Source organism: Pan troglodytes, chromosome 9 (genome assembly GCF_028858775.2).
Source record: "Pan troglodytes isolate AG18354 chromosome 9, NHGRI_mPanTro3-v2.0_pri, whole genome shotgun sequence".
Classification (NCBI taxonomy): domain Eukaryota; kingdom Metazoa; phylum Chordata; class Mammalia; order Primates; family Hominidae; genus Pan; species Pan troglodytes.
In genome coordinates, this window is record NC_072407.2 from 24,145,547 (window position 1) to 24,173,356 (window position 27,810).

General features: G+C 44.7%; 1 protein-coding gene and 1 long non-coding RNA gene across 14 annotated transcripts in view; both read left to right on the top strand.

Annotated features, from left to right (window-relative positions):
- Positions 1-6,675, top strand: part of NAV2 (neuron navigator 2) — a 773,425-nt gene extending 766,750 nt beyond the window's left edge. For all 13 annotated transcript variants that reach the window (XM_054662160.2, XM_508328.8, XM_054662163.2 and 10 more), the window contains one exon: positions 3,213-6,675. In XM_054662160.2, the coding sequence (XP_054518135.1) occupies positions 3,213-3,338 (126 nt within the window). In that variant the 3' untranslated portion in view covers positions 3,339-6,675. The remainder of the gene's footprint in view (positions 1-3,212) is intronic.
- A 3,390-nt stretch (positions 6,676-10,065) lies between these two features.
- LOC134807335 (uncharacterized) lies at positions 10,066-21,455 on the top strand. Its single transcript, XR_010147509.1, has 2 exons — positions 10,066-13,163; positions 15,384-21,455. It is a non-coding gene; the product is annotated as an uncharacterized LOC134807335 (long non-coding RNA).
- The last annotated feature ends 6,355 nt before the right edge of the window (positions 21,456-27,810 follow it).

Consider the following 27,810-nt stretch of genomic DNA (forward strand, 5'->3'; position numbering starts at 1 on the left):
GACTGGGCCATTTTTGCCAATATTTTCTTCCATGGTTTTAGTTTTTCACTAAAAACTTCTCCTCTGAAATTTTTTTCTGGTATTAGATAAAAGATTAAGAATTGATTTTTCCCCTTAAATGTTCTTATACCTACTGTCTCTATACAACACTTTGCCCTCTGATTTGGGATGCCACCTCTATTACCTACTATCCTATTACTTTGATCTCTCCTACCAATAGCAGAGCAGAGGAAGAGATTGCTAAGGACCAGAAGCCCAAGGCAAATGATAGGGTAAACAGGGAGAGGTTTGAGGGCAGGAGGGACTCACAGAGGGGAGGAGGCCTGAATATGAGTCCCATGGCCATTGAGATGAGCTAAGTCTTTCACACTGCTTAAGCTTCTTATTTATTCGGCTGTTGCTAAAACAATAAAGGCCCTTTAAGAAGCACCCAGGCTGGGGTGGCTCACACCTGTAATCCCAGCACTTTGAGAGGCCAAGGCGGGTGGATCGAGGTCAGGAGATCGAGACATCCTGGCTAACACGGTGAAACACCGTCTCTACTAAAAATATAAAAATTTAGCTGGGCGTGGTGGCGGCCACCTGTAGTCCCAGCTACTCGGGAGGCTGAGGCAGGAGAATGGCGTGAACCCGGGAGGTGGAGCTTGCAGTGAGACGAGATCGCACCACTGCACTCCAGCCTGGGCAACAGAGCAAGACTCTGTCTCAAAAAAAAAAAAAAAAAAAAAAAAGAAGAAGCACCCGGGCTGGGTGTGGTGGCTCATGCCTGTAGTCCCAGCACTTTTGGTGGGCAGTTACAGCCTGGGCAACGTAACAAAACCTCTTCTCTACAAAAAATACAAAAATTAACTGGGCATGGTGGCACACGCCTATAGTCCCAGCTACTCAGGAGGCTGAGGTGGGAGGAGGGCTTGAGCCTAGGAGGCAGAGTTTGCAGTGAGCCAAGATTGTGCCACTGCACTCCAGCCTGGTTGATAGAACCAAACCTTGTCTCAAACAAACAAACAAAAGAAACACCCGGGCCAATAACAGTAGTATTTCTAATCGACTGTAGTACTCTACCAATATAAGACCCACACAGAGTCACACTACTAAATTAGACCTAACAAATCAAAAGCCCAGTAAAATAAAAAGGAAGCAAATATACCAAAACCTCCCATGGTTAAAGGACTATTATCATGCCTTAAATTTAGCCCCAAGCTTTCTTGGCAGGCATAGCAAAAAGAAAACATAACAGAGAATATTATTTACATTACCTAATGAAAGAAAATATTATAAGAGATGTAGCAGGATTAAAAGACAACTGATTTACTGTTCTATTCCTAGCAGCTAATTAAGTCCCTAGATTAAAAAAAAAATAATATTAACAGGCGATTCAGGTTGCTATCCTACTGTTTGGTGGGATGTAGCTGTGGTTCTGTTGAAGATTGCAGTGGGAACTGTATTTTTTAAGGATTTATTATTTGTGTTGCCATGTACAACCTAGTTTGCAATATTTATAACAGTAGTCTTACAAAGGAAAGAAGCATACTTTAAACAGCCGTTTGCAACGTTAACCATTGCTGAAAGCCAAAGTCACGGAGGTATTTTTTGCAGGGGCAAACTCATGAGGTCTTAACTTACATAGAAAATAGAATTTAGTATATTTAGAGGAAAGAATGGCCAGCCCATCCCTAAACAATCTTTTCTGAGCCAGTAACATTTGTATCACTGGTTGGACACAGAAGGTGTGTAGGTAAGACCCAGGATTCTTGGAAATGCAGAAACAGATTTCTCCTTCCAACCCCAGGCCCCCAGAAGTGAGCTGTGCCAGTCCAGCCACTTCCATTACCAAGTTAGATATTTGGTATTTCTCCTCAGTTCTGCTCTTTCTGCCCAGGGCCATGTGTCTCTATTATCATAGCTCTCTTATGTATTAATGCTTCTCACTCATGAGACTGAGACTTTCATGAAAACAGAATTTACTTGCTTTTGTTCCAGAACCATATACTGTGGACATACTGGGAGTGTTTAATGAGTGAATAAGTAATCCCAGTTGCCAAGGATTGTCCATTATACTTCAGCTCTGCCTCTTCCCTAGTTATGGCTGTGCAGATGGACACCAGATGATGGTGCTTCTGCAGCCTGGTGCATCTGGGTAGACTCTGCAAAGCATCCTGAGGGGCAGCTGGATTGTATGCCCAGCTGCACCACATCTTGGCCTTAGCTCAGAGAGGCCCCATATTCCTGACTTACTTCCTATATAAAATATAAAATACATACACACAATTTACAGTTATAAATAAAAGTAGTTTTTATTCCCTCTCCCCACTCCCAAACACGTGACCCGTAGTATGTAAACAAAGGCAGATTCAAGAACACTGTCGCTAAACTCTTTTAAGTTAGATGATGATGACAACAGATGACATTTATTAAGCACTTACTATATGCCAGGCCAGCCCCTTTTCTAAGGGTTTAATACACATTATATCATTTTATTCCCTACTTCAACCCTATGAGAAGTGTTGCCATTCTCCCCATTCCACAGATGACGAACTGCTGGCTCAGATACCTTAGGTAACTTGCCCAGAGATTCCTGAATCATAAGCGAAGGCTCTTTGCACTCGGAGGCTTTGCTTGTAACTGGTGCTCCCCCTCACCTCCCTGCCAAGGCTTCCACAGGAGCTGCAGCACAGTTGGCTCCAGTCTGACCTGGCCAGAGCAAGGAGAAGAGATGGGTTTGATGCTTGTCGAAGTGGGAGGGGGTCCGTGTGCTTCCGATGTCAGTGATGCTGATGCCAAGTTCCAGGAACAGGGATGCTCAGCCACACCTTCATCCAGGCCGAGGGCTATGCCTGAAAGGTGTGCCCCTCCTAAATAAAAAAGAAATAAAATATGTATAGAGAGCATCATTTTGTTTTCAGTGCTCTACGTATATTAACTCAATCTACCCTTAACATTATAGGGCAGGTACTATTATTATTCACATTTGACCAGTAAAGAAACAAGTATTAAGAGGTTAAGTAATGTGTTCAAAGTCATGCAGCTAGTAATTGGTGAAGCTGGGATTTGAACCCTAGAAGCCTGGCCCAAAGTCCATGTTCTTGTCCACTGCCTCCACTGTGGGCTGTTATCCCAGGTGAGTCTGGAGGAGGTGGCATGACCTTCTAGGAGTCCAGGGTGGGCGGCCAACTAGACAGAAAGCGGCTCATGCTTCTCCACTCTTCCCCTAGATGAACATGCTGATGAGGCTGCAGGAGGCAGCCAACTACTCCAGCCCCCAGAGCTATGACAGCGACTCCAACAGCAACAGCCATCACGATGACATCTTGGACTCCTCTTTGGAGTCCACTCTGTGACAGGGGCCCGGAGCCCAGCGCCCTCCTCTTCTCCTCACCGCATTCCACCTGCATCCCCCACATCACCCTGAAGATGACTTCCTGAGCCAGCCCCCAGCCACAGCCTTAGAGCTGCGGGAACACCGAGACCCCTCGTCCTTCAGCCTCGACCTGGGTGCAGGCATCCCGGGCCAGCTGCCTGCGGACCGCTTCCTTCCACAGCGAGAACTACACTACCTTCTGTTGTACTTTAATTATTGTTTTGCCTTGTTGCTGTGACCTCCCTAAGACACTGAAGATACTTCTCGGGAAAGGATCATCGCCGTTGAAATGAAAAGAGAGACAGAGAGAAAAAAAAAAAGAGAACCCACATGAAGCTCTGAAACCAAACAGCATCCTGCCATGAGCTTCCCAGAGACAGAAGAGACTGGAGCAAAGTCGGAAACACAGAGAAGCACGGCTTCCCCTCAGCACAGACCCTCCAGACTGGGTCTCAGAGCCATGCCACCCACCCTCCCACACAGCCGGCCACAGGGAGAACTGGTGCTAACCAGGGTGCTTGCTTTGGTCACGTTCAACGCACTACAGAGCTACGACACAGGGAAACCTTAGGAGCAAATAAACCGTGCTTTCATGTTTCTTAAATGGTGCTTTCCTTACCCGAGAGGTATTTTGCCTGTTCCAATCGAACCACCCCATTCAGGTCCATCAGCCTCTGATTAATATCCTTGAGAGTGAGTGACGGAGTGAGAGTGTGAGTGAGTGGATGTGGCTGTCAGTGCAGAACAGCATGTGTCTCTTTCCTTCTGATATATGAATGAATCAGGTTTTTTTTTTTTCTGCAAACACTGTGTATAGTGAGACTTGTTCTACTTTGGAGAACAGATTACCTTTTGAAAATGAGGTTGAGTTTCTTCCTTTCTGATGCATTGATTTTTGAAGATTTTTTTTCCCCCTTCCCCTCTTGGTCAGAATCAATCCTTTGGTGAAAGTAAGAACCGCAGGAGTTGAGTTTTGGTTTGGTCCTGCTCAGTTTTGGTTTTTAGTTGTCCATCCTCACAGTCCTACACACTCGCCTCCTCCTGCTAGGGCTGGGGGTATCTGTGTCCTTTAAAATGGACGAGGACCTGGTCCTCGACATGTGGGTGAGCCATGGACCTTGCCTTCCCTTCTCGTCCTCGAGGGTTTAGAACACACACCAACACCTCCAGCGTGCCCGCCCCAGCTTCCGGTGGGGTGATGCGGTCACCCTGCAAAAGACTTGCACTTTCCTCAGAACCAACATGACGCAGCTCAATAAGGGTGAGGGTCACTCCCTCCCAGAAGCCCCGTCTGGACGAGCCTTGCCTGACCTCTTCGGTGCTGACCTTCCCAAAGTGATGCCTTACTGGTTTTGTACTAACTGTGTTCATTTTACATAAGTGTCGTGCCTGCCTGGGGTTTGTTTTTTTGTCATTGTTTTCCCCATTGAAACAAACAGGGCTAAAAAGTCATCTATTCATTAGGAGAACTCAAGTTGCTGTGACTTTTCTCATCCAAAAGACTCATTTGTGTGGATGCGTGACCATGGGAAAAAGAAAAAAAAAAAAGATCCATTTTTTAGGTTCTTATCAGTCTCCAGCTGACAACCCAACTGGACAATGATCTGTCTGGTGCAGGAGAAGGCAAAAGTTTCTACAAGTCTACATGACCTTGCTGATACTTGTTCTAATAGAAACCCAGTCTGCTGTGTCTTCAACATACTGGTATTTTCATTACAAAGTATGGTAAATTTTTGAGTTTTTTGTTTCTGTTTTGTAAAGAGAATCCTTATTGGACACCAGTGAAGGTGTCTCTGTTTTAATGATCGGGGTTTTTATTCCATCTTTTGCATTTCTTCTATTTCTGAAGGTTTGTCTCTTGGCATCTTTTTTTAGTTTCTTACCATAAGAGTTTGACCCGAAACTGCTCACTTCACATTGGATGACACCATGTTCTTCCTCTTTGAAAAGAAAAGGGGAATGTGTCCCACTAGTGAAAGGAAAACTTTTCAACACTATCCCTGCTTTAATCTCAGCAAACTCAGACTATTCTGCTTAGCCTTCATTAGTCATCTGGGTGTGAGTGTGTCTTGTTCTGTTTTTCTTTTTAATAAAACTTTTAAACCATATATTTAGCCTGTGACCAGGGGGGCCAAACCCTAAGATTTCTGGTAAACCTGAAGGGTGGCCCTCCTCAGACAATTTATCTCCCAGCAATGACCCTACTACACTCGCGTACTGTGAATTTGGGAGGAGGTAAAGTTGACTTCTCCTCGTGGGCAGTTTTCCAATCACCTTGTGAGTAGACACCTGCCAATATTGTTTGAAACCTTGTTTTAATGTGAGATCCTCTCTTGTCATTCTCTTCTCCCCTTTCCCACAGACTTCCCTCCCACTGGGTCCAGGTTCAGAACCAAGACTTCTGTACCTAGTGCTGCCTGATTGGTGAACATTGACTTCAAGTAGCATAGCCCTTGTGTGACTCACAACTCCGTGTCCTTCCTAAAGTTTCAGGAAGCAGGGTTGTCTAATATGCACATTTCTTATTTTGGTCATATTTTTACTTTAGTGTCACTCACCTTTTACAAAGTGACTTTGTACTCATTTAGGGCTCTATCGGAAATGCTTCCATTTTGCCTTTTCTACAGTTAGGCCAATTTTGAAATATATAAATTCTATGCAACATTTATGTTGAGTTACCAATGGAAGCCAAAAGTTCTCTTCCCAAACTGCCAAGAATGATACAGGCCATAATTGAAATGGGAATACCTTTTAAGTTTCATTAGGGGTGGGGTGGGAGTGGGACAGGAACAAGACTTGCCTAGATCTTTGTTGTATCTTGGGGACTTTTACTTTGTTGTTTGATGCTTAAACTTCAAGATTCTCTGTATTCAAATTTGATTGTGGCGAATCTCCTTCAAAAAGGAAAAATAATCCAACTTTGTGGATATTAAATGGAAGGTTTGCTGTTTTGATCTAGTTGTTTCCAGTGGAGCAGTTTATGAAATATGTTCTATAAGATGTACATTTTTTCATTGTAACATAGAAATTGTAAATAATTGATTAAAGTGCTGCATTTTGATGAATTTTTTCTAGCCATTTTTAAAGAGAAAACTAGGAATTGAGTATTTTGTGTACGGTATGTTTCCATCCTCCCTTCCCTTCCTCCTCCCCTCCTCTCTCTCTCTTCCTACCTATTTAATTTTCATTTGTCATGAGGTTTTTGGATTTGCCAATGATCTGCTGGACATCATGCCCCATGTCATAGAGAATAAAGCTGATGATTGTACCAGTCTTAAATTATTCATGATTCAATAAAATTGATGCTTATTTATTCAGATTAGTGGTTTGGCTTGTCTGTGCTAGAGCAAGTCCTCATAGGAGTTTTATTTCATGCTAAGAGCAAGTCAGTCTTATCTGGATGCAGCAAATGCAGGGAAAACCCAAAACCTTTGCAAACCCATCTTGGCTAGTATGCCATCAATATCCCACATCTTCTCAGTTTCTCAGGTCTTCTTGCCACTCCTGTGGAGCTTGTTAGAGCTGTAGAATTTCAGATCCTCTCAGACTTTATGAATCACCAGGGATCTAGTGGATCCTCAATTTCTAACAAACTCCTAGGCAATACCAGTGCTCTAGTGCCTGGACCACACATTGAGTGGCATGCAACATCAGTGTCCAGCCAGCCCCCTAAGTCGATCCCTTGGCATGAAAAGGATTTTTTTTAATGTATTGAGTACCTACTAATTTCCAAATGCTTTCCCAAATACTCAGTATAATGCAAAATGATGCCAGAGAGGTATTCTTACTCCCATTTTACAAGTGGAAAAAAAAAAAAAAAAAAAACAGAGAAAATGACGTGCCAAGGAACCTATAGCCAAGAAGTGAGTTGGAGTTTCAGCCCCATCTTCTGACCGTCCTGCCTTGCCAGGCTGCCTTCTAATCTTGGGGGCCTCCTGCCACATTGCAGCTCACATCCATAGCAGACACAGGCCGTGGGAGATGACCTTACATCTCAGCATTCACTTTGAATAGCAACAACAAAAAAGGCATGGTTTGGAGTCCTGTGGGTTCACAGTGAAATTGATCCCACATGGCTGGCTCAACTGCTCACAACATGAAGTGTCTAACTCTTAACATACAACAGTGGCCCAACCAGGGAGTAGGTAAAGAATCCGGATATTTAGCATAGGCAGTTTTAATCCCTGTCAAAAAAATAATAAAGAAGGGGTAGTACAAGTCTGACGACTAGATGTCCTGAATTCCAAGATTCCATGTCAAACATTCTATCCCATTGCTCCATGATATATTCTGAGGTTACCTAGGAAATATGATCAGCATACATAAAGGGGACGGTGGACAGATGGCTTTTTAAAGAGCAGGGAAGAGCCAGGTGCGGTGGCTCACGCCTGTAATCCCAACACTTTGGGAGGCCAAGGCAGGTGGATTACCTGAGCCCAGGAGTTCGAGACCATCCTGGGCAACATGGTGAAAGCCCGTCTCTACTAAAAATACAAAAAATTAGCCAGGCGTGGTGGCACGTGCCTGTAGTCCCAGCTATTCAGGAGGCCGAGGCACGAGAATCACTTGAACCAAGGAGGCGGAGGTTGCAGTGAGCCAAGAATCACATCACTGCACTCCAGCCTGGGCAACAGAGCGAGACTCTGTCAAAAAAAAAAAAAAGGGAAGGACAGGAACTGCATTTACGTACTCACTGGGTACCAGACGTATAGAAAATTTCTATCACATATAATTACAGCACCTCTAAGAGGTAGGTGTAATTATCTCCATTTTACAGTTAAGAAAACTGAGGCTGAGTAATGTTAAATTAATACATAGTAGAAATGGAATTCTTGGTATATCTGATTCAAAACCCATGCCTTTTCTGCTACGCTAAGCTACAATCAACTTAGATTGGACTTTGATGGAGGATTACACATCCCTTCTGCATTAGCTCTTTATTGCTGTGTAACAAATTAACCCCAAATTTGGCAGCTTACAGCAGAACATTTTCTAACAGTTTCTGTGCATCAGGGGTTCAGGTATGTCTTGTTGAGTACTGTGCCTCAGGGTTTCCCACAGAGCTGTAGTCAACATGTCTGAAATAAAATTTGCAAGGAAGAAAATATTTAAAAGCAAGAACTATATAAATCATATTTAATGGTAAAATGTTAAATGTTTTTCCTTGCAGATTAAGAAACAGATAAAGATGTCTCTTACCACCACTGAATACTGTGGTAGAGATCCTAGTCAATACAGAGAAACAAGAAAAATAAATTATGAGGATTGGAAAAGGAAGAAATTCAACAGTCTTTATTCACAGGTAACACTTTGTATTTAGATTATGCAACAGAATTTACCGGTAAGTTATTAGAAATAATAAGGTAACTAAGTTTTCAAAGTCAGTACATAAAAATCAGTTGAACATCTATATGCAGCCAGAAGTTTTAAATTTTTAAGAATACCAATTTAGGCCGGGCGCGGTGGCCCACGCCTGTAACCCCAGCACTTTGGGAGGCCGAGGCGGGCGGATCACGAGGTCAGGAGATGGAGACCATCCTGGCTAACATGGTGAAACCCCATCTTTACTAAAACACAGAAAAAATTAGCCAGGTGTGGTGGCGGGTGCCTGTAGTCCCAGCTACTGGGGAGGCTGAGGCAGGAGAATGGCGTGAACCCGGGAGGCGGAGCTTGCAGTGAGCCGAGATCGCACCTCTGCACTCCAGCCTGGGGACAGAGCAAGACTCCATCTCAAAAAAAAAAAAAAAAAAAAAAAAAAAAAAAAAAAAAAAAAAAAATTTAAGAGCAAAAATATCAAATACTGCAGAATAAATGCAATATAAGGTGTGCAAGACTTCTATAAAGAAACCTATTAAACATTGTTGAGAGAAATTAAACCCCAAATAAAAGTAGGAAAATATTATGCTTTTGAGTTAGAATACATGTTGTGAACATGTCAATCCCTGCAAAATGAGATTTGATGCAATCTCATTTAAAAGCCCAACAGAGTTTTTATAGAATTGACAAAATGATTCTAAAACTTACATGGAAATGCATGGAAACTTACATGGAAATGCAACAGGTGAAGCATAGCCAATGAAGAAGAAGAAGAAGAGAGAGATTTTTCTACCAAAAATCAAGACTTAGTATAAAGGTCATTAAGACCTTGTGCTATTAGTATAAGAATTGACAAATAGTTAAAAAGAACAGGATAGACACCCCTGAAATAAACCCAACACACACTTGCTTTGCTATATGGAATCATGAATAATGTCTCAGAAGCGAAGAAAATGTGACAAAGAACACATGACAATGGGATCCACTGGTTTTTACTCTAAAGCCGAAGGTTGGACTGCCCTCTTCAAGGTTAGTGTAACTAAGGCACCAGCTCAGGAAAGACATTTTGTGTTAGAGCACTGTCATCTAGGAAACAGTATAAATTTTCAACAGTCAGCCATTATTTGTTGTTTGTTGGTTTTTGTTTTGGAGACTGGGTCTTACTCTGTCACCCAGGCTTGAGTGCAGTGGCGTGATTATAGCTTATTGCAGCCTCCACCTCCTGGCCTCAATCGATCCTCCTGCCCCAGCCTCCTGAGTAGCTAGGACCACAGACACACACCACTAAACCCAGCTAATTTTTTTTTTTTTTTTTTTTGAGATGGAGTCTCTCTCTGTCACCCAGGCTGGAGTGTGGTGGTACGATCTTGGCTCACTGCAACCTCCGCCTCCCAGGTTCAAGCGATTCTTTTGGCTCAGCCTCCCAAGTAGCTGGGATTACAGGTGCATGGCACCATGCCCATCTAATTTTTTGCATTTTTAGTAGAGATGGGGTTTGCCATGTTGGCCAGGTTGGTCTGGAACTACCATCCTCAAGTGATCTGCCTGCCTCGGCCTCCCAAATTGCTGGGATCACAGGTGTGAGCCACCATGCCTGGCCCCAGCTAATTTTTAAAAAATATTTGAGTAGAGATGGGGTCTCACTATGTTGCCCTGGCTAATGTCAAACTCCTGGCCTCAAGTGAACCTCCAGCCTCAGCCTACCAAAGTGCTGAGGTTACAGGTGTTAGCCACTGTGTCTGTTGTAATTTACTGTTGAATGCCCAATAGCTGGAATACATGTGTCTGGGGTATAATGGATGGGTTGTAGCAGACATCAATAATTCCTTAATTTGGGCCAGGCCCAGTGGCTCACGCCTGTAATCCCAGCACTTTGGGGGGCCGAGGTGGGTAGATCACAAGGTCAGCAGTTCAAGACCAGCCTGGCCAACATGGTGAAACACTGTCTCTACTAAAAATACAAAAATTAGCCAGGCATGGTGGCAGGCTCTTGTAATCCCAGCTACTTGGGAGGCTGAGGCAGGAGAATCGCTTGAACCCTCGAGGTGGAGGTTGCAGTGAGCTGAGACTGCATCATCATACTCCAGCCTGGGTGACAGAGCGAGACTTAGTCTCAAAAAAAAAAAAAATTCCTTAATTTGTACCCCTTCAGCCTGACTTCACCCGAACTTCCAGTGGACAACTCCTGGCACGCTCACAGTGGTCCATCTCAAGCACCTGTGTCTCTCTGCTTCTCTACCTGGGACCTTTCTCCAGTGCTGCAGAAGCTTGTCCAGTCCTGGGGCAGAGCGGCCCACAAGGACTAGGGACTTAGTGGCCCAGGGGCAGCCTATGCCCAGCTTTCTCATCCTTCTGTGGGACAAGTGGGAGGCATGGGAGGCACCCTCCACAAGGTGCATTAGAGGATCTCCAGTGGGACTGAACGCCACGTCGCCCACAGTCATAATGAAGGAAACTCAGCTGGAATTTCTCCCTTCCTTGTCACATTTTCCTACTCCCTCCCTCAGAGCTGGAATGATGATGAGTTGAGTCAGCACCGAGGGCGCAGCCCTGGGAGTCCCCTTTAAATTTTGCACCGACTCACTTCACTTGCCTCAGGAGAGCCTAGTCCTGGCCCCAGCCTCAGCCATGCTTCCTGGCACCACAGCACAAATGATCTGCACTCAACTCCTTTCTCAGGATCTGCTAAGACAACTCAGCAATTCCTCTTATTGTTATGGGTTAAGTAAGCTGTGTCCCCCAAAAAGACAGGTTGAAGTCCTAAACCCCAGCACAGAATGTGGCCTTATTTAGGAACAGAGTGGTTACAGGTGTAATTAATTAAGATGGGGTCTCACTAGAGTAAGGCAGGCCTTTCATCTAATCTGACTAGTTTCCTCATAAGAAGACAATGTGAAGATCCAAGAGACGAATGCCATGGGAAAATGGAGGCACAGAAAGGAGTCAAGTAGAAGCAAGTACCCACAGTCTCAGAGGGAACATAGTCCTGCTGACACCCTGACTTCAGACCTCCGTCATCCAGAACCTCGAGAGAATACGCTTCCATTGTGTGAAGTCACCTTGGGGGTGGCACTTAGTTATGGTAGCCCTAGGAAACTACACAATCATTTATCCAACGGAAAAGCATACATATATGGGCCAAGAAACATAGACACAAATGTTCATAGCAGCACTATTCATAATTACAAAAACTGGAAACAACCCACACGTCCGCTGACAGTAGGACAAATGAAATTGTGATCCGTCACTATCACCCCACAGTGAAAATGTATGTGGATGAATGTTGAGTAAATGTTGAGTGAAAACCGCCAGACACAAACTCATGCCAAATGTATGATTCCACGTCTATAAAGTTCACAATAGCCTTCAGGAGTGAGTGCAGGCTTAGATCATAGAAATATAAAGGAAAGCGAGAAGGGAGGGGCAGCAGTTGGGAGGGGTGGAAAGGTGCTTTTGGGTGCTGGCACATGTCCTCCTTCTTGACTTGGGTGATGCTACGGTCTGAGTTTTTTATCCCTCCAAAATTCATAAAATGAAACCTAAATCCCAATGTGTTAATATGAGGAAATGGGCCCTTACGGGGTGATTAGGTCATGGGAATCCACTGTCATGAATGAGATTAGTGCCCTTAAAAAAGAAGCCACAGAGCTAGCTAGTACCTTCCACTGTGTGAGGACACAGAGCACAGAAGCCACCTATGAACCAGAGAGTAATCCTTCACCAGATGCCGAGTCTGCTGGTGCCTTGATTGTGGGCTTCCCAGCTTCCAGATCTGGAAGAAAAAATTTTCTGTTGTTTAAAAGCCACCCAGTTTATGGTATTTCTGTTATAGCATCCTTAACAGACCAAGACAGGTGGTGGTGACACAAGTGTTTGCTTTGTTGTAGATCTTTGAGCTATATGTCTTTGTTTTGTGCACCAGAAGGTTTTTAGAAAGTAAACACGACCCCAGGCTGCCCACCTGGCCATCAGTGAAAGCTGCAGTGCAGCTGAGAATGCTGCCCTTGAGCACCGGCTTTGGCCTTCACCCCATCACTAACTCACTGCTTGAATTCTCAGCAGTATGTCGGTTCCTGAATGCATAAATCGAGGACGCTTTGTCCACCTTGACACTAACTGATGTGTGAGCTTGGACAAGTTAATGCCACTCCCCTGTCTTGCAGGATTGAGGAAGGTGATGCATCACGTGTGCCAGATGCCATGAAACACTGACTCCATCTTCTTCATTCTCCCAGCTGTGATTGCTTGCCTCTGCAGTCTCTGCAGGAGTCAGAGGATGGAGCTGCAGAGCCTCTAAGGCCAGAATTAGGCCCAACAGGGGAGGATGCAGACAGGCACATCAAGACCCCATACAAAGGAAAACGTCCTAAGGGCCACAGGAATAGGCTGCTTTAATGGGATACTGAGCGCCCTGTCACCACTGGATTCACACAAAGGCTGGGGAACGACCTGACCGAAGCAGCGGACGAATCCTCGCCCTGGGTGACAGGTGGGTCCAGATGTCTCGGGAGCTTTGTTCACCTGGCAGGATTGCCTTGGGCAGGGGAGATAGTGGAAAGGGTGTTGAGGTCTGGAGACCTGAGTTACTTAGCCTACCCTAGCTGCTACTCTCAGAGAAGTCCTATCCACCCTCAGGGACATAGTCTTCCTCTCTAATGAGGGATTGGACTAGTTCAGTGGTTCCTTAATGTGGCTTATCACCAGTGACACAGAACCTCCCCTATTGCTGCTGGATCAGAATGTCCCGGGGTGGGGAATCAGGAATACAGTCCTCCCCCAACTCCTATATTCCAGGGCCGCAATTAGGGGCAGCTCCTTCGACCTCACAGTGGCCACAAGAGGGCAGCAAAGCCCAAGCAATGCCATCCTCAGGCAGGCCCTGACTTTACGGGTGGACCTGCAAAGCAGTAAATTCAGCTCTCTCTCAGATTTAGTTAGAGTGTTTTTAAAAGGATTGGGCCCTGGTGTGGTGGCTCACACCTGTAATCCCAGCACTTTAGGAGGCCGAGGCCAGTGGATCACCTGAGGTCAGGAGTTTGAGACCGGCACGGCCATCACGGCCAAATCCCATCTCTACTAAAAATATAAAAATTAGCCAGGTGTGGTGGCGCACGCCTATAATCCCAGCTATTCAGGAGACTGAGACAGAAGAATCACTTGAAGCCAGGAGGCAGAGGTTGCAGTGAGCCAAGACTGAGCCACTACACTCCAGCCTAGGCGACAGAGCAAGACTCTGTCTCAAAATAAAATCAAAAGGACCCTCAGAAGGTCGAGCATACTATTTTTCCCTCTACCTCATGCTTGGAGAATGAAGCTACATTCTCTATAAAGGAGATAGGAAAAGGAATTGATGTGTGTCAGGCATCTTCTTAAGCCAAGCAGCCTGCCTTCGTGGACCATGTGATCTGCATAACATTCGCGTGAGGTTGGTGTCATCCTCTGTCTCATGATTGGTCAAGGGACTTGGGCAAGGTCTTGCTAATCAGAGACAGAGTAAGGATTTGAACCCAGGCCCTGCCAGAAAGCATGGAGTCTTGCTCCTATACCAGCCTGCACCCCTACCAGCCACTGCTGACTATGCATTCACATCCATGACCCCACTGGCATTCTGCCTTGGCCTTGCAGGTGAGGCCCGGAAGGTATAGTGACACTTAGGAAGGGAAACTGTCTCAGAATGGACCCTGAGCTAATGATGCTGCCAGAATAAGAATCCAGGTGCTCTAACTTCCCTTCCCAGGCAACTAGGGGAGCAGTTAGGCCCCAGACTCTAGAGTCAAATCAGGGCTCCACTGTTTGCAAGCTGTGACCCTGGGCAAGTGGTGCAGCTCTCTCTGAGCTCAGCTTGCAAATCTGTAAAATAGACGTGACAATATTAACCTGCAGGTGATGCTATAAGTGTCCTTCTCAGTGTAGGGGTGGAAAGGTATGATACCTTTCTTCACCCATCATAAGACTCACGAATGACACTCCTATAACAAAAGACAACAAGAGAAAAGCATAACAAATTGACTTAAAGTTTTATGTGACACAGGAGCTTTCAGAATAAAGACCTAAAAACTCAAGAGAAAACTGTCTGTTTTTAGCCTTAGACCCCATGAAGAATGCACAGCCATGTAGAAATGTGATTGGATGATTGGACAGAAAGAGTATGATCTAATGCTAATAGGTGGAGTGGGGAAACCTAGCAAGGCCCGACTTCAGATTCTTCTTGGCCTCTCTGTGTGCCGTTCCTTCCTCCCTGGTATGGGGCAAGGTCCCTTCTGGAATAAGGGTCTTATTATCTGCTATCAGACAAGGTAGGTCAGAGAATTTCTTTATGGCCAGCTCTTACACAGAAAGGCAGGGGAAAGTTAAAGTCATATTTCTAGGTTTTATGGCTGGCTTTGGGGAAAAGGAATTCTAGTTTTTATGGCCTGACTTGGAGGAGAAAGGTTAGCAGAAGAGAAAGGAAAAAGGACAGAAAAAGACTTTGTTTATGAAACCCTTTCAGTGTCATTCAGTTCAAAGCACTCAGCATGCCAAGACACCATACTTTGGGATATCGTTTTCTGAACCCTGACATTAGCAGCCACTGTCCACTCTTCGTAACTGAACTGCAATCGTTATCACAGCTGTTTTTAAAAGGTCACTGTCTTTGTTTTATGCTGCAATAACAGAATACCTGAGACTGGGTAATTTATAATGAACAGATATTTATTTTTTGTGGAAGGTGAGAAGTCTATGGTCAAGGCGCCTGAACTCTGGGCAAGGACCTTCTTGCCACATCATCCCATGGCAGAAGGCAGAAAGGTAAGAGAGCGAGAAAGGGGTGAGGCGACTGAACTCATCCTTTTACAAGGGACCCACTTTTGCAAAAACTAACCCACAACCCACTCCTTCAATAACAGCATTAAGCTACTCGTGAGGGCAGAGCCATCATGACCTAATCACCTCTCCAAGGTCCCACCTCCCAGCACTGTTGCCTTGGGGATTGCATTTCCAATACACAGACTTTGAGGGACACATTCAAACCATAGCAGTTGCCCCAGATCTTGCCAGGCTGGAATTTATTTCTGGCCTCCTGTCTAGTAAAGACCAATGTAGTTTCCTGTGATTGGATTGCTGCTAGGGGACCTGGGTTTCAGTTTAGACATTTCCATGAACTTGCTGCATTCCCTGTAGGGACTCATTTCCCATCTGTGGGCTCATTTCCATGAAGTTGCTGCATTCCCTGTGGGGACTCACTTCCCATCTGTGGGCTCAGGACAGTCAGGTGTGAAGCAAAGGCAACACATCAGTGAGCCCTCCCTCACTGCTGACCCATCCCCTTGCTTCCTTGACTTTTCTTTGCTCTGTATCCCAAGTGAGCGCTGGACCTGCCTCAGGCACCACTGAGATGCAGAAGCTTGGAGGGTTTTTTGGGTTCAGTTACAGTTTCTGAGCCTCTTGGCTGTGGTCACTTTTTCAGTGGAACACTTCTTCTTCCTTTTATTTTTTAAGAGAAAGGGGCTAGGCATGGTGGCTGACACCTGTAATCCCAGCACTTTGGGAGGCCAAAGCGGGTGGATCACCTGAGGTCAGGAGTTCGAGACTAGCCTGGCCAACGCAATGAAACCCTGTCTGTACTAAAAATAAAAAAATTAAAAAAAAAATTAGCTGGACATGTTGGCAGCCACCTGTAATTCCAGCTACTCAGGAGGCTGAGGCAGGAGAATCATTTGAACCTGGGAGGTGGAGGTTGCAGTGAGCTGAGATCATGCCACTGCACTCCAGCCTGGGTGACAAAGTGAGACTTTGTCTCAGAAAGAAAAGAAAAAGAGAAAGTTTCTCACTCTCTGTCACCCAGGCTTCAGTGCAATGGCCCAATCTCGGCTCACTGCAGCCTCAAAGTCCTGGGCTCAAGCCATCCTCCCACCTCAGCCTCCCAAGGTGCTGGGATTACAGGCATGAACCTCTGGGCAAAGCTTTGTCATTCTTCATACTTTTCCAACAAGGAGCCCTGCATTTTCATCTGCACCGGGTCCTGCAGATTATTACGTAGTGGGTCCTGGTGTGGATTCATGTGCCTGGGTTCCGTGCCCATTCATTGAGCTGGGGTACGGGGATCATCAGCTACACCCAGACCACACGGACCCAGAAGCGGGGGGCAGGGTTGCTAAAGAAAAACTGAAGAGCGTTACCAGAAGCAAGAATGGTTGTGGCGTCGGCAAAATTGAATACATGTGCGTATCGACACCGACGTGGGATACGTTCTGAGTAGTTGAGGGAAGACCCAAAATCATGCCATCGGAGCTCTTCCTGGAACCGCACCGCGGCATGTGTGGCTCCATGGAGGGCGTGACGCACCGTGCAGCAATACTCGCAGCGTGGAGAGTTCCAGTCCCAAAATGGCAGTGTCAGGCAAGCTGCTTCCAATACCCCTCCCTCCGACAGCCAGAAACAAATACCCAGCGCCCAGATCCACACCAGCAGCAACCCAGAGCTCCAGTCTGAGGATGAGACGGTTCCAGGGCCACAGAAAAGAGGAAAACCTCGGGCAGATGGTGAAGGAAGGGAACCTCCGTGTTCAGGACACCTCCGCCCATCCACATTCGGCCTGGCACCGATCCCGCGGAATCTCTCCCCAACGCACGGTTTCTACACTGGAACGATTGAAACTAAGGGGGTGCGCCAACTCCCCCACCTTCGCGGGTCCCCTGGCAGGAGACCTGGTCCTTGCCTTACCGCAGTAGGTGTGGCTGTGACTGAAGGGAGCGGCATCCCTGAGCACAGTCGGAGACAAAGGGAGGCGAGGGCCAACCCCAGCCCGGAAACTCTGCCCTGTAACTCGGCCAAAGGAGACGCCGCATTGGAGCGGCTGTTCCGCAGCACCATGCTGTAGAAGGTACGTTCCTCTGATGCCCTGGGCGCAAACCCCTAGCCAGCCTTCCCACACTGCCAGGATAACCCTTTTGAAACCTCCCCTATTTGGGACAGGCCGTGCTCCCACCTTTTACTGGAGACGAGGCGAACCTGGGCTTAGGGCGCCACCTAGAGCCAAAAAAGAGGAAGCGACCTGGCCGCGAAGCTTCGCTAGGCAAGGATGTCCCACAGAAACCCAAACAAGCCAGACAGAGAAAACTGGAATAAATAATCCTTCATTGCAAAGACACGGGCGTATATCCACAAAAACACCAGCAAGCAGGAGACCATGACCTACGCAAAAGGACAAAGCAAAAATCCAGTGACTGGGCCTAACGACATGGCGATTGGTGAGCTCCCTGACCAAGAATTCAAAATAGCAGTTTTAAGGAAACTCAGTGATCTCCGAGACAGCACACAAGCGCATTTCAGAAACTTATCAAAGTTAACAAAATATTAAAGTAATTTTAAAAATCAAGCAAATCTTGAAACTGAGAAGTTCATTTGCTCAATCGCTGAAGTTCATTTGCTGATGAACTCGATAGACTCTCAACAGCAGAGGGAACCAAACAGAGGAAAGTATCAGTGAGCTTGAAGACTGGCTATTTGAAAATACAGCCAGAGGAAAAGAAAGGAAAAAAATAACGGAAAGGAATGAAGACCGCCAACAAGATCTACAAAAGTAACTCAAAAGACCAAATCTAAGATCTACAAAAGTAACTCAAAAGACCAAATCTAAGAATTGTTGGTGTTCAAGAGGGAGCTGAGGCCGAGCATGTGGCTCATGCCTGCAATCCCAGCACTTTGGGAGGCAGAGGTGGGAGGACTGCTTGAGGCCAGGAGTTCGAGACCAGCCTGGACAACATAGCGAGACCTCGTCTCTACTAAACATTAAAAAAATATTAGCTGGGCACAGTGATGTGCACCTGTAGTCCCAGCTACTCAGGAGGCTGAGGCTGGAAGATCGCTTGAGCCTGAGAGATGAAGGTTGCAGTGAGCCGTGATCGTGCCACTGCACTCCAGCATGCATGACAGAGTGAGACCCTGTCTCAAAAAAAAAAAAAAAACAAAACCAAAACAGTGGGAGCTGAGCAAGAGCAAGGGGTAGAAAGCTTATTCGAAGAACTAATAACATAGTAATACCCAACCTGTGCAACACTCCTTTCCTGTGCCAGGCACTGTGCTAAGCAATTAACATGTACTATCTCATTTAATCCTCTCAGCGACTCTATGGCGAGAGTATTATTAATGGTGCTTCATGAAAGGAAAAACTCAAGGAAATATCTCTTCTTCCTATAGCGTGAGAGCCAGCTAAGGAGTGCAAGCCCCCCCCCAACCATGGGGTGAGAAGTGTCCCCTCTGTTCTCCCAGCAGTCCTGTGCTTCCCTGTTACAGAGTGCCCCCCAATCTGCTGTGGTAGCTGTGGCCCTGCATCTCTTCCACATGAAATGAGAGCTGGAGGCATGGCTCACTCCATGATACAGATCTAGTCCCTAGAACAGAACTAGTCTCCTATGGGGAAATGCAATAAGGACAGCGAACAAAGAAAGAGAGAGGTAGAAGGAAGCTCAGAAGTTTAAAGGACTCAGTCTGGCAGAAAAAGAAAGAGGGGTTGAGGAGGGAGTGAGATGAAGGGAAGTTGAGTGCAAGGAAGTTCAGAGGGGGAACTCTACAGAATGCGCATGGAAAATAAAGTTAATCAGCAAGGATGGAAAGATATCTTAAACGTCGACACCAACAGAAAAAAGACCTAAGTGTATATCAAATTGAACTTTAATAATTTAGTGGAATATAATTTTAATGGAATATAATCTTGTGCTTTGCTTTGTAGATGTGTTGATGGTCGTGGTATTGATGTAGTAATTCCAGCACTATTTGTGACTAAGGAATGTTAAAGCAAATATATTGTTTGGGGGAATAATAATTCTCATTCACTAAGAGAGAAGGGAGAAAACATATGGAATGAGAACAAAGGAAGAACACCACATTGCTGTATTAAATTAAAGATTACCAGTAAGACCTCCCTCTTGCTCCAGAAAGATAGATAGACAGAGGATAGCTATAAATCTGTTCCCTGAAAGAGCATAGAAGCAATGATATTATAGTACAAATGATCGCAGCCACCACACCATGATTTCTAAATGCCATTCTCTAATTTTAAAAACCTGAACTTCTTAGAGAAGTGGCCGATTCCAGGTATTTGACAGAAAAATTACAAGGCAAGCCTGAACATCTTGTATCAGAAAACATGGAGGTGCTAAAAACAAACAAACAAAAACAGTGGAGAACACCAGATCCAGCTTAAAGGGGCATCCCTGGCCAGATCTGAAAGACCTGAGCATCAACAAGAGCAACGGTGGCTACGTATCATAAGATAATTGAATAAAACAAAAACCTGTGAGTCATTGTGACAAGTAAAGGCTAAAGGTGCTACCATGCCAAACCATACTGCTCAGCTACAGGCCACTTTCTTTTGCCAGGCAGGCATAAAGAGGACCATTTGAAAAGAGTTGGCGAGATGAAGGAAAGGCACGGTACAGGCCTGCATAATATTACAGAGATTTCATTATGAGAGAGGAGGTATTACCAAATGAGAACATATTTCTCTTCCTTATTATGGGTTAGACAAGGGCTTAAAAACTGGTGGCTTAATGTCCTGCTATGACTCACAGATATTTTTACTCACAAACTTCTTTAATTGGGAAATTGCACTTAAATTCCAGATTTCTGGATTGTCTTAAAAACCAGGCAATCTAGTCTTCATTTCAACCTGAAAACAGTCAGCTAACATGAGCAGAAATTGTCCTATTCAGTAGGGCCTGCATCCTTGGGCTCATCAGAGCTCCCAGTAGTACAGGCTCCCTTCACTGATTGTTGTCACCTGTCTGGCCCCTGGAGACATTATCCTTTATGACCACTAGTTTGTTTATGTTTCTGACTTATGAGCTATAAAACTGGAATGACCACTAGTTTAAACTTCACTGCCTCTGAGGATTAGTGTCTGTCATTAGGATAGAGGTGTGTGTGTGTGTGTGTGTATGTGTGTGCTTGATGAAATTTGATTCAACATCTGCTAACAAGACAGTTGGGAGAATGAAGAGATGAACTCCCACTTGTGAAGACTAGATTTGGAAGCACTCTTCCTGGACTTCACTGGAGAATTTAGGACATTAGGCCAGGTGCGGTGGCTCACGCCTATAATCCCAGCACTTTGAGAGGCCAAGGCAGGTGGATCACTTGAGATCAGGAGTTTAAGACCAGCCTGGCCAACATGATGAAAACCCGTCTCTACTAAAAATACAAAAATTAGCCAAGTGTGGTGGCACACGCCCGTAATCCCAGCTACACAGGAGGCTGAGACAGGAAAATAGCTTGAACCCAGGAGGCAGAAGTTGCTGCGAGCCGAGATCACACCACCGCACTCCAGCCTGGGTGATAGAGCGAGACTCTATCTGAAAAAAACAAAGAATTTGGGACATCAAAAGTCTCCCTGGACTCGGAGCACCCAGCCACCTCACTTGTCATGTGGACACCTCTTCTTTACCTTCCATTCCATGTGAGCTTGGGTGGGGGTAATAATTGAAACAGGAGGGGAAGGAGATACAACTGGAAGTAGAATGTTCCCTAGGGGAAAGGGGTCAAGTTTTCCAAAAAGTTGATGGAAGGCTTCAAGCCAGTTAATGCCTTAAGAAGGCTCTTTTGGAAGGGGGCCAAATGATGGGATGGGTTTGAGGAGCAAAATTGGCTAATTGCTTAAAGAATTTATCTTAGATGTCTCGGAAGAGGCATCTGGTGGTTGTTTACACAACAGCCACCCTACCCTTCTGAGTAAGAGTACCCCAGGTTTGTTCAAGCATCAGTGTGCCCAGCGACAGAGAATAAACCATGATTGGTCTGATTATGGTAGCTCCATTGCTTGTGATTGGCCTATACATGGCAAGAATCCAGTTGTGTCCAGTGAGAGACATAAGGAGGATTCTGGGAAGGACTTTCCTCCAAAATAAAAGAGATTCATGCAAGAAGTTCCCTTTGCCATTGTCCCTTTTGCTTCCCATTTTGGATGCTGTCATATGAAGAAGTGATGGTTGGAGCTGCAGCAGCCACCTTGCCACCATAAAGCAACCAGCTCCAAAGCCAAAATGTCAAGGAAGGTTGAGTAGGAGAATAACAGAACAAGGCAGTATGAGAAACATGACCTGGTCCATTTTCACTCCTCCACTGATGCCTATACAGAGATGGCAGTATCCTACCGAGAAATGGGGTCCCAGATCCCAGAGTGGTCATGAGCAAAGAAGTTAGGGCAGCTGGAAGTGGTAGGAGAACTATTGTGGCTCCAAGGAATATTGGCAAGCAGAAAACTTGGAAAGAATGTAAAAAGAAAACCTTTCTTTTCCCAGTGGGAACTGACCTTGAAAGGTGGTAGGGACTGATTATGAGAGGTTGTAAGAAAGCACAAAATAAATCTCTACAGTATTGAGCATGGAATGGTCTACCTGCAGAACATGATAAGCTATGCCACAGAACCTGAGTTGCAGGCATGATCCCCTGATGAAGACACGATGCCACTAACTATGGGCCTTCGCATCCTATGTGAGCTACTTGGTGACAGGTTGGTCTATGTTAGTTTCTCCTCCTATTTCAAGATAAGGCCAGGTGTGGTGGCTCATGCCTGTAATCCCAGCACTTTGGGAGGCCGAGGTGGGTGGATCACCTGAGGTCAGGTGTTCAAGACCAGCCTGGCCAACATGGTGAAACCTCATCTCTACTAGAAATACAAAAATTAGCTGGGCATGGTGGCAGAAACCTGTAATTCCAGCTACTCGGGAGGCTGAGGCAGGAGAATCACTTGAACCAGGAAGGCAGAGCTTGCAGTGAGCCAAGATTGCACCACTGCACTCCAGCCTGGGTGACAGAGCAAGACTCTGTCTCAAAAAAAATAAATAAATAAATAAAAAATAACAAAAATAAATGTGGGAGCTTCTTCAATGCTAATTGATGGATCAAAATATGGTCATGGAGTGCCAATTAAACAATCTGATCTATTTTTCTCCCTGTCTTGGACCACTACCAATATGCTGCTATTTTATTTATGGAGACACTGATGTCTAAAAAATTAAATAACTCGGCCAAGGCATACACAGCAGTGAATGACAGAGCTAAGATGTGAACTAAGACATTTCTGTCTTCTTTACTCACATAACAACTGCCTCTTTGACAATGTCTTTCAACTTACAAGTTAGTCCAAAATCAAAGAAGTTTGGATCCAACTGCCTCCTGCTGCTCTTCTCAGTCAGGTCACAAGTATCTTTGTCACAGAAGTATTAATAGGCAGTGTTTTAACTGACTTCAGTAACATGACTTGAACATAGTGGATTCTCAATGAATGACTTGTGGGCGTAACTCAGGCTAAATTGCAAAAAATTGAGGCACAATAGAAGGACAGAGTAGGGATTTTTTTTTTTTCTCCAAGTCATGCCCTTCCTTTTGTAATTCAATCATTTCCTGAATACCTACTAAGTGCCATCTACCATAAAGCAGCTCACTGTTAGACGTGGCACACATTAGGAAGTGCAGAGCCTCTGGAGCAAGACTGCTTAGGTCTGAAGCTCTGCTTGCCAGTTGCCAGTTGTGTGACCTCCAGCAAGCAAACTCCTTCACACTTTGTGCCTCTGTTTCACTGTCAGTATAAATAAATATATTAAATAGAACCTACCCTGTAGGGTTGTTATGAGGAATAACTTGGAAAGTAAATACATGTAGTTTGTGTAGACTAGTACCTAGTATGCAGTAAATGTTCTGTAAATGTTATTATTCTGTCTACTTGTAACTTGGCCTTGAGTAAGAGAGTTCCATCTTCGCGTCCCAGTCCCCTTCTCCAGGCTGGAATCCAAAGCCCAGGGTCTATCTCCCCTCTGCTCTCCTTTACCAAGACCCAATTCTTCTTCCTCCCATATCCCCTCCACAAGGAAATACCATTTTCCCCAAATGCCCTCTTGCTTTTTGCCCCCATTCAGTGCCTATCCCCAAGTCCACCTCAAGGTCCATGTCCCCTAAGAAGGCTTCTCCGCCTTGGTCACTTCTATCCCTTGTCTTTTGCCTAAGCTCCAACTTGCACACTGTTACCGCCCAGTCTTGCCTGCCTGTTGGCTGGCCTGTTCTGTGTGGCTGCCAGCACACAGACTTTGTGTCAAAGACTGTGCATCACATCACACAGACTTTCAGCCATGGCATGGAGTGCAAGGGATGGGAATGTATCTTATGCATTTTTCTGCACCCTCTCCCATATGCATGCATACACACACTATTATACCTGTGTACGTAATCAGTGCTCAGCAAAGCCTGCTGGATGTCTGACTGCACCATCCACTCACTCAATTCTCTTCTCATTTTCATGCGCCCCACCCAGTCTGAATCACCAAACTCCGCTTCCCTACTGATTTATCTTGCATCAGCCCAGTATCTATAGACTTAAAATAAGACAAAGGCAAAACAAATCAAGAACTTTCCTTAACAACACGTACCTTCTCAGCTACTGTTCCATTGGTCTGCTTCCTTTTATAGCTAACCGGCTTGAAAAACTTGTCTATATTCAGCTTTCGGATTTTTTTGACTATGACCCACAGTAGGAAATATATTTTTATAAAGCAGCCCAATGCACACATACCCTCTCACACAAGCACACACACCCAAACACAGACACCTGCACACACATAGTCACACACAAACACACATATAAAGTGGGAACAAATGTTTTATGAAACATTACTCATGGAATGCATGCTAAGATTTTTCTGTTCAATTCTATACTATGTTATGCTATTTAATTTTTTTTAAAAAACTAACCTACATTTTTGTCCGCCTCCTTTTTTCCTATTAAATTTTTTGGCATTAAGAAATGTTTAAATATGTTAAAGGTCAAAGGGTAGTATAATAAAATTTGTTCTTACTACTTAGAATTTACAAATGTTAACTGCCATATTTCCTTCAGGTGAAAACCTGGCAAAATTCAAGTCCTCTGTATGACCTCCACCTCGCTCTATTTCCCTTTCTCCCTCTTTCCAGGCAAGAATTGGATGTGTATCCTGTGTGCATTCTTCACTTTTAGTAAATCTATGTATATCTACTAGATATATTTTTCCAATTTGAAAATTTTATATTTTACATTTTCGTTAATTTATTTGGAGTAAATGTTTGCATATGATAGGAGCTCAGGATCAGAAGTGCACAAGATTTTGAAGAGCCGATTGTCTCAGCATCCTTTATTGAATTGTGTGTTTTCTCTCCATTGATCTGAAATGGCTTCTCTATCAACAGCAAGCTTTCATATATATTTGGTTCTGTTTCTGGTGCATTTTATTCCTCAGTTCACTTCCATTTGGCTTATACATCCATCTCACAAGGAAAAGTGGTCTTGTCAGGGTCCCTGGTGACTTCTACCTAGTAGAGTAGTTTCTATTCATTTTCATTGACATTTTAGAAATTTCAGGGGAGTTGGCATCCTGCTTTTTGAAATGTTCTCTCCTCTTTGCTTCTATGAGGACTTACTCTCCTGGCCTTCTGCCCACATTTAGGGCAGCATCCTTTCCATCACCTTCACTAGTGCCTTCTACTCTATCCAGCCTTGGTACCAGTTCCCCCGCCTCCTCCTCCTCCCTCTTTTTCCACCCTTCTTTATCTTCAAAAAAAGTATGTAAATAATGCATGAACACATTCCTAAAGTAGATAAATGAAGCAGGGCACAGCTATAAGAGGAAACATGAAGCATCTTTTCATCTCTGCCTCACCCTGTTTCCCCACAGAGGTACTGTAGACAGTTGGAGACATGGGGCACAGAATGGGAGCTGCCCCAAATATCCATTCGCCCCTTCATCTTCTGTAATCGAACTGCCCAGAAGTGAGCTGACATTTCCCTCCCTTGCAGCTCTGTGTAGTCCTGTGACTGAGTTGTGGCTGAGGGTTGAGAAGGGAAATTGGTGTGTGTAACTTCAAGGACATTCCCTCAAAGGAAAGGACACGCTCTTCTCCCTCTCTTTTCTCCTTTCCACTATTGGATGCCCAGAGCCAGAGCAACCACCTGGAACCATAAAGTAGGAGCTGTGTGTTGAGGGAGAGAGGGGAAGATTAGAAAGGCGTAGACACCGATAATCTTGGAGCCACCATTCCATCCCACACTTGTACACAGGTGATAAATGTGCATGCTTTTGTGAACTATTATCATTTGAGATTTTCTCTCACACTCAAAATTTATCTAACTACATGCTAATATGTCTTTTCTTTTTCATAAGATGTCCATATGTGATTCTGTGGCTGAATTTTTTATTACCAAACAGTATATTCCTCCATTTCCCTCACTTCTCACACTTAATTCCTACAATCTGTTGATTTTACCTTTAACTTCTCAGCCTCTCTGCACCCTCATTGCCACTCCCCCCATCCAAGCTACCGTAATTTATAACTGATGCCAACTGGTCATTCTGCCTCAACTTTTGCCCATAGATAGAACTAGCTCATTCTTCAATTCGTTCTCTACATAGTGTTCAGGATAATTTTTTAAAAACACAAATCAATTTATATCAATCCGTGCTTAAAACCCTTCTGTACTTTCCTGTCCCATATAGAATGAAATGTAAGTCTTTTATGGGCCCACAAACATCCACAGGAGTTATTCTGTGTTCATCTCTTTGGATCCATTTTGGTCCAGACTATCACTCTCTTTGACCACATTGTATCAATTTCCTTTCAAGCCTTTTCCACCTCTTCCTGCCCTTCACAGACTCAGTGATAAGCAGCCTGGAACACCGATATGGTTTGGCTGTTTCCCTGCCCAAATCTCACCTTGAATTGCAATAATCCCCACGTGTCAAGGGTGGGGCCAGGTGGAGATAATTGAATCATGGGGGCAGTTTCCCCCTTACTAGTCTCATGGTAGTGAGTAAGTCTCACAAGATCTGATGGTTTTATAAATGGGAGTTTCCCTACATAAGCTCTCTTGCTGCCATGTAAGATGTGACTTTGTTCCTTCTTTGCCGTCTGCCGTGATTGTGAGGCCTCCCCAGCCACGTGGAACTGTGAGTCAATTAAACCTCTTTCCTTTATAAATTACCCAGTCTTGGGTATGTCTTTATTAGCAGCATGAGAACAGACTGATACAAACACCCTTTCTACAATATGTGCCTCATTGGCTTCTTCAGATATCTGCTAAAATGTCACCTTCTTAAAGAGGCTCCTCTGGCTAGCTTTACATCGTACTTATTTCCCTCATAGCCCTTCTCACAATTTATAATTATGTATGCACTTATTAATTTACTTGATTATTTTCTTCTCCTACTGGGCTATAAGCTCCCTAAGAGAAAGGTGTCTGTTTATTTCAGGAATCACTCTATCCACAGAAACAATCATATATCTAGACACACAGAAAGCATGCAATAAATACTTGCTAAAGGAAACTGCCCTGAACTAGAGTTAAGAAACCTTGATTCAAATACCATTTTCACTGCCGGGTGCAGTGGCTGATGCCTGTAATCCCAACACTTTGGAAGGCCAAGGTGGGTGGTTCACCCAATGTCGGGAGTTCAAGGCCAGCCTGGCCAACATGGTAAAACCCTGTCTCTACCAAAAGTACAAAAAAATAAGCTGGGCATGGTGGTGGGCACCTGTAATCCCAGCTATTTGGGAGGCTGAGGCAGAAGAATCGCTTGAACCTGGGAGGCAGAGTTTGCAGTGGCCAAGATCGCGCCACTGCACTCCAGCCTGGACAATAGAGTGAGACTCTGTCTCCAAAAAAAAAAAAAAGTACCGTCTTCACCACTAACAGGCCGTGCTGTGGTGCTGTGTTAGGAAAATCAGTCAACCTATCAGAGCCTATGTGGAACATGCAGATAATAAGACCTACCCTGATTATCCTCATGAGATTATGAAAATCAAGGGTGATGATGCAAGGTAAAATTGTAATACTCTGAACAAATGTGAAGCAGGGAAATTTACTATTGAAGCAAAGGAAACTTACATGAGAACTTAGCTTACCCAGTTTTAGAGGAACCTGCTTTCTTAAATATGTGTAAGTAGAATGGGCTTCTGTAAAATAGTCTGTCCAAGGCCTTATCAATCATAACTATTTATCCCTGGTCACATCCCCTGTAGCTATAGCTTTAAAGGAAGCATTTTCTTGGAATATAAACCTTGGCACTGCTTATGTCATCAAACCCAGGAAATGGGTCCTTTTGACTTGAGAATGAAGAGTTTAGTGGCAGCTGCTA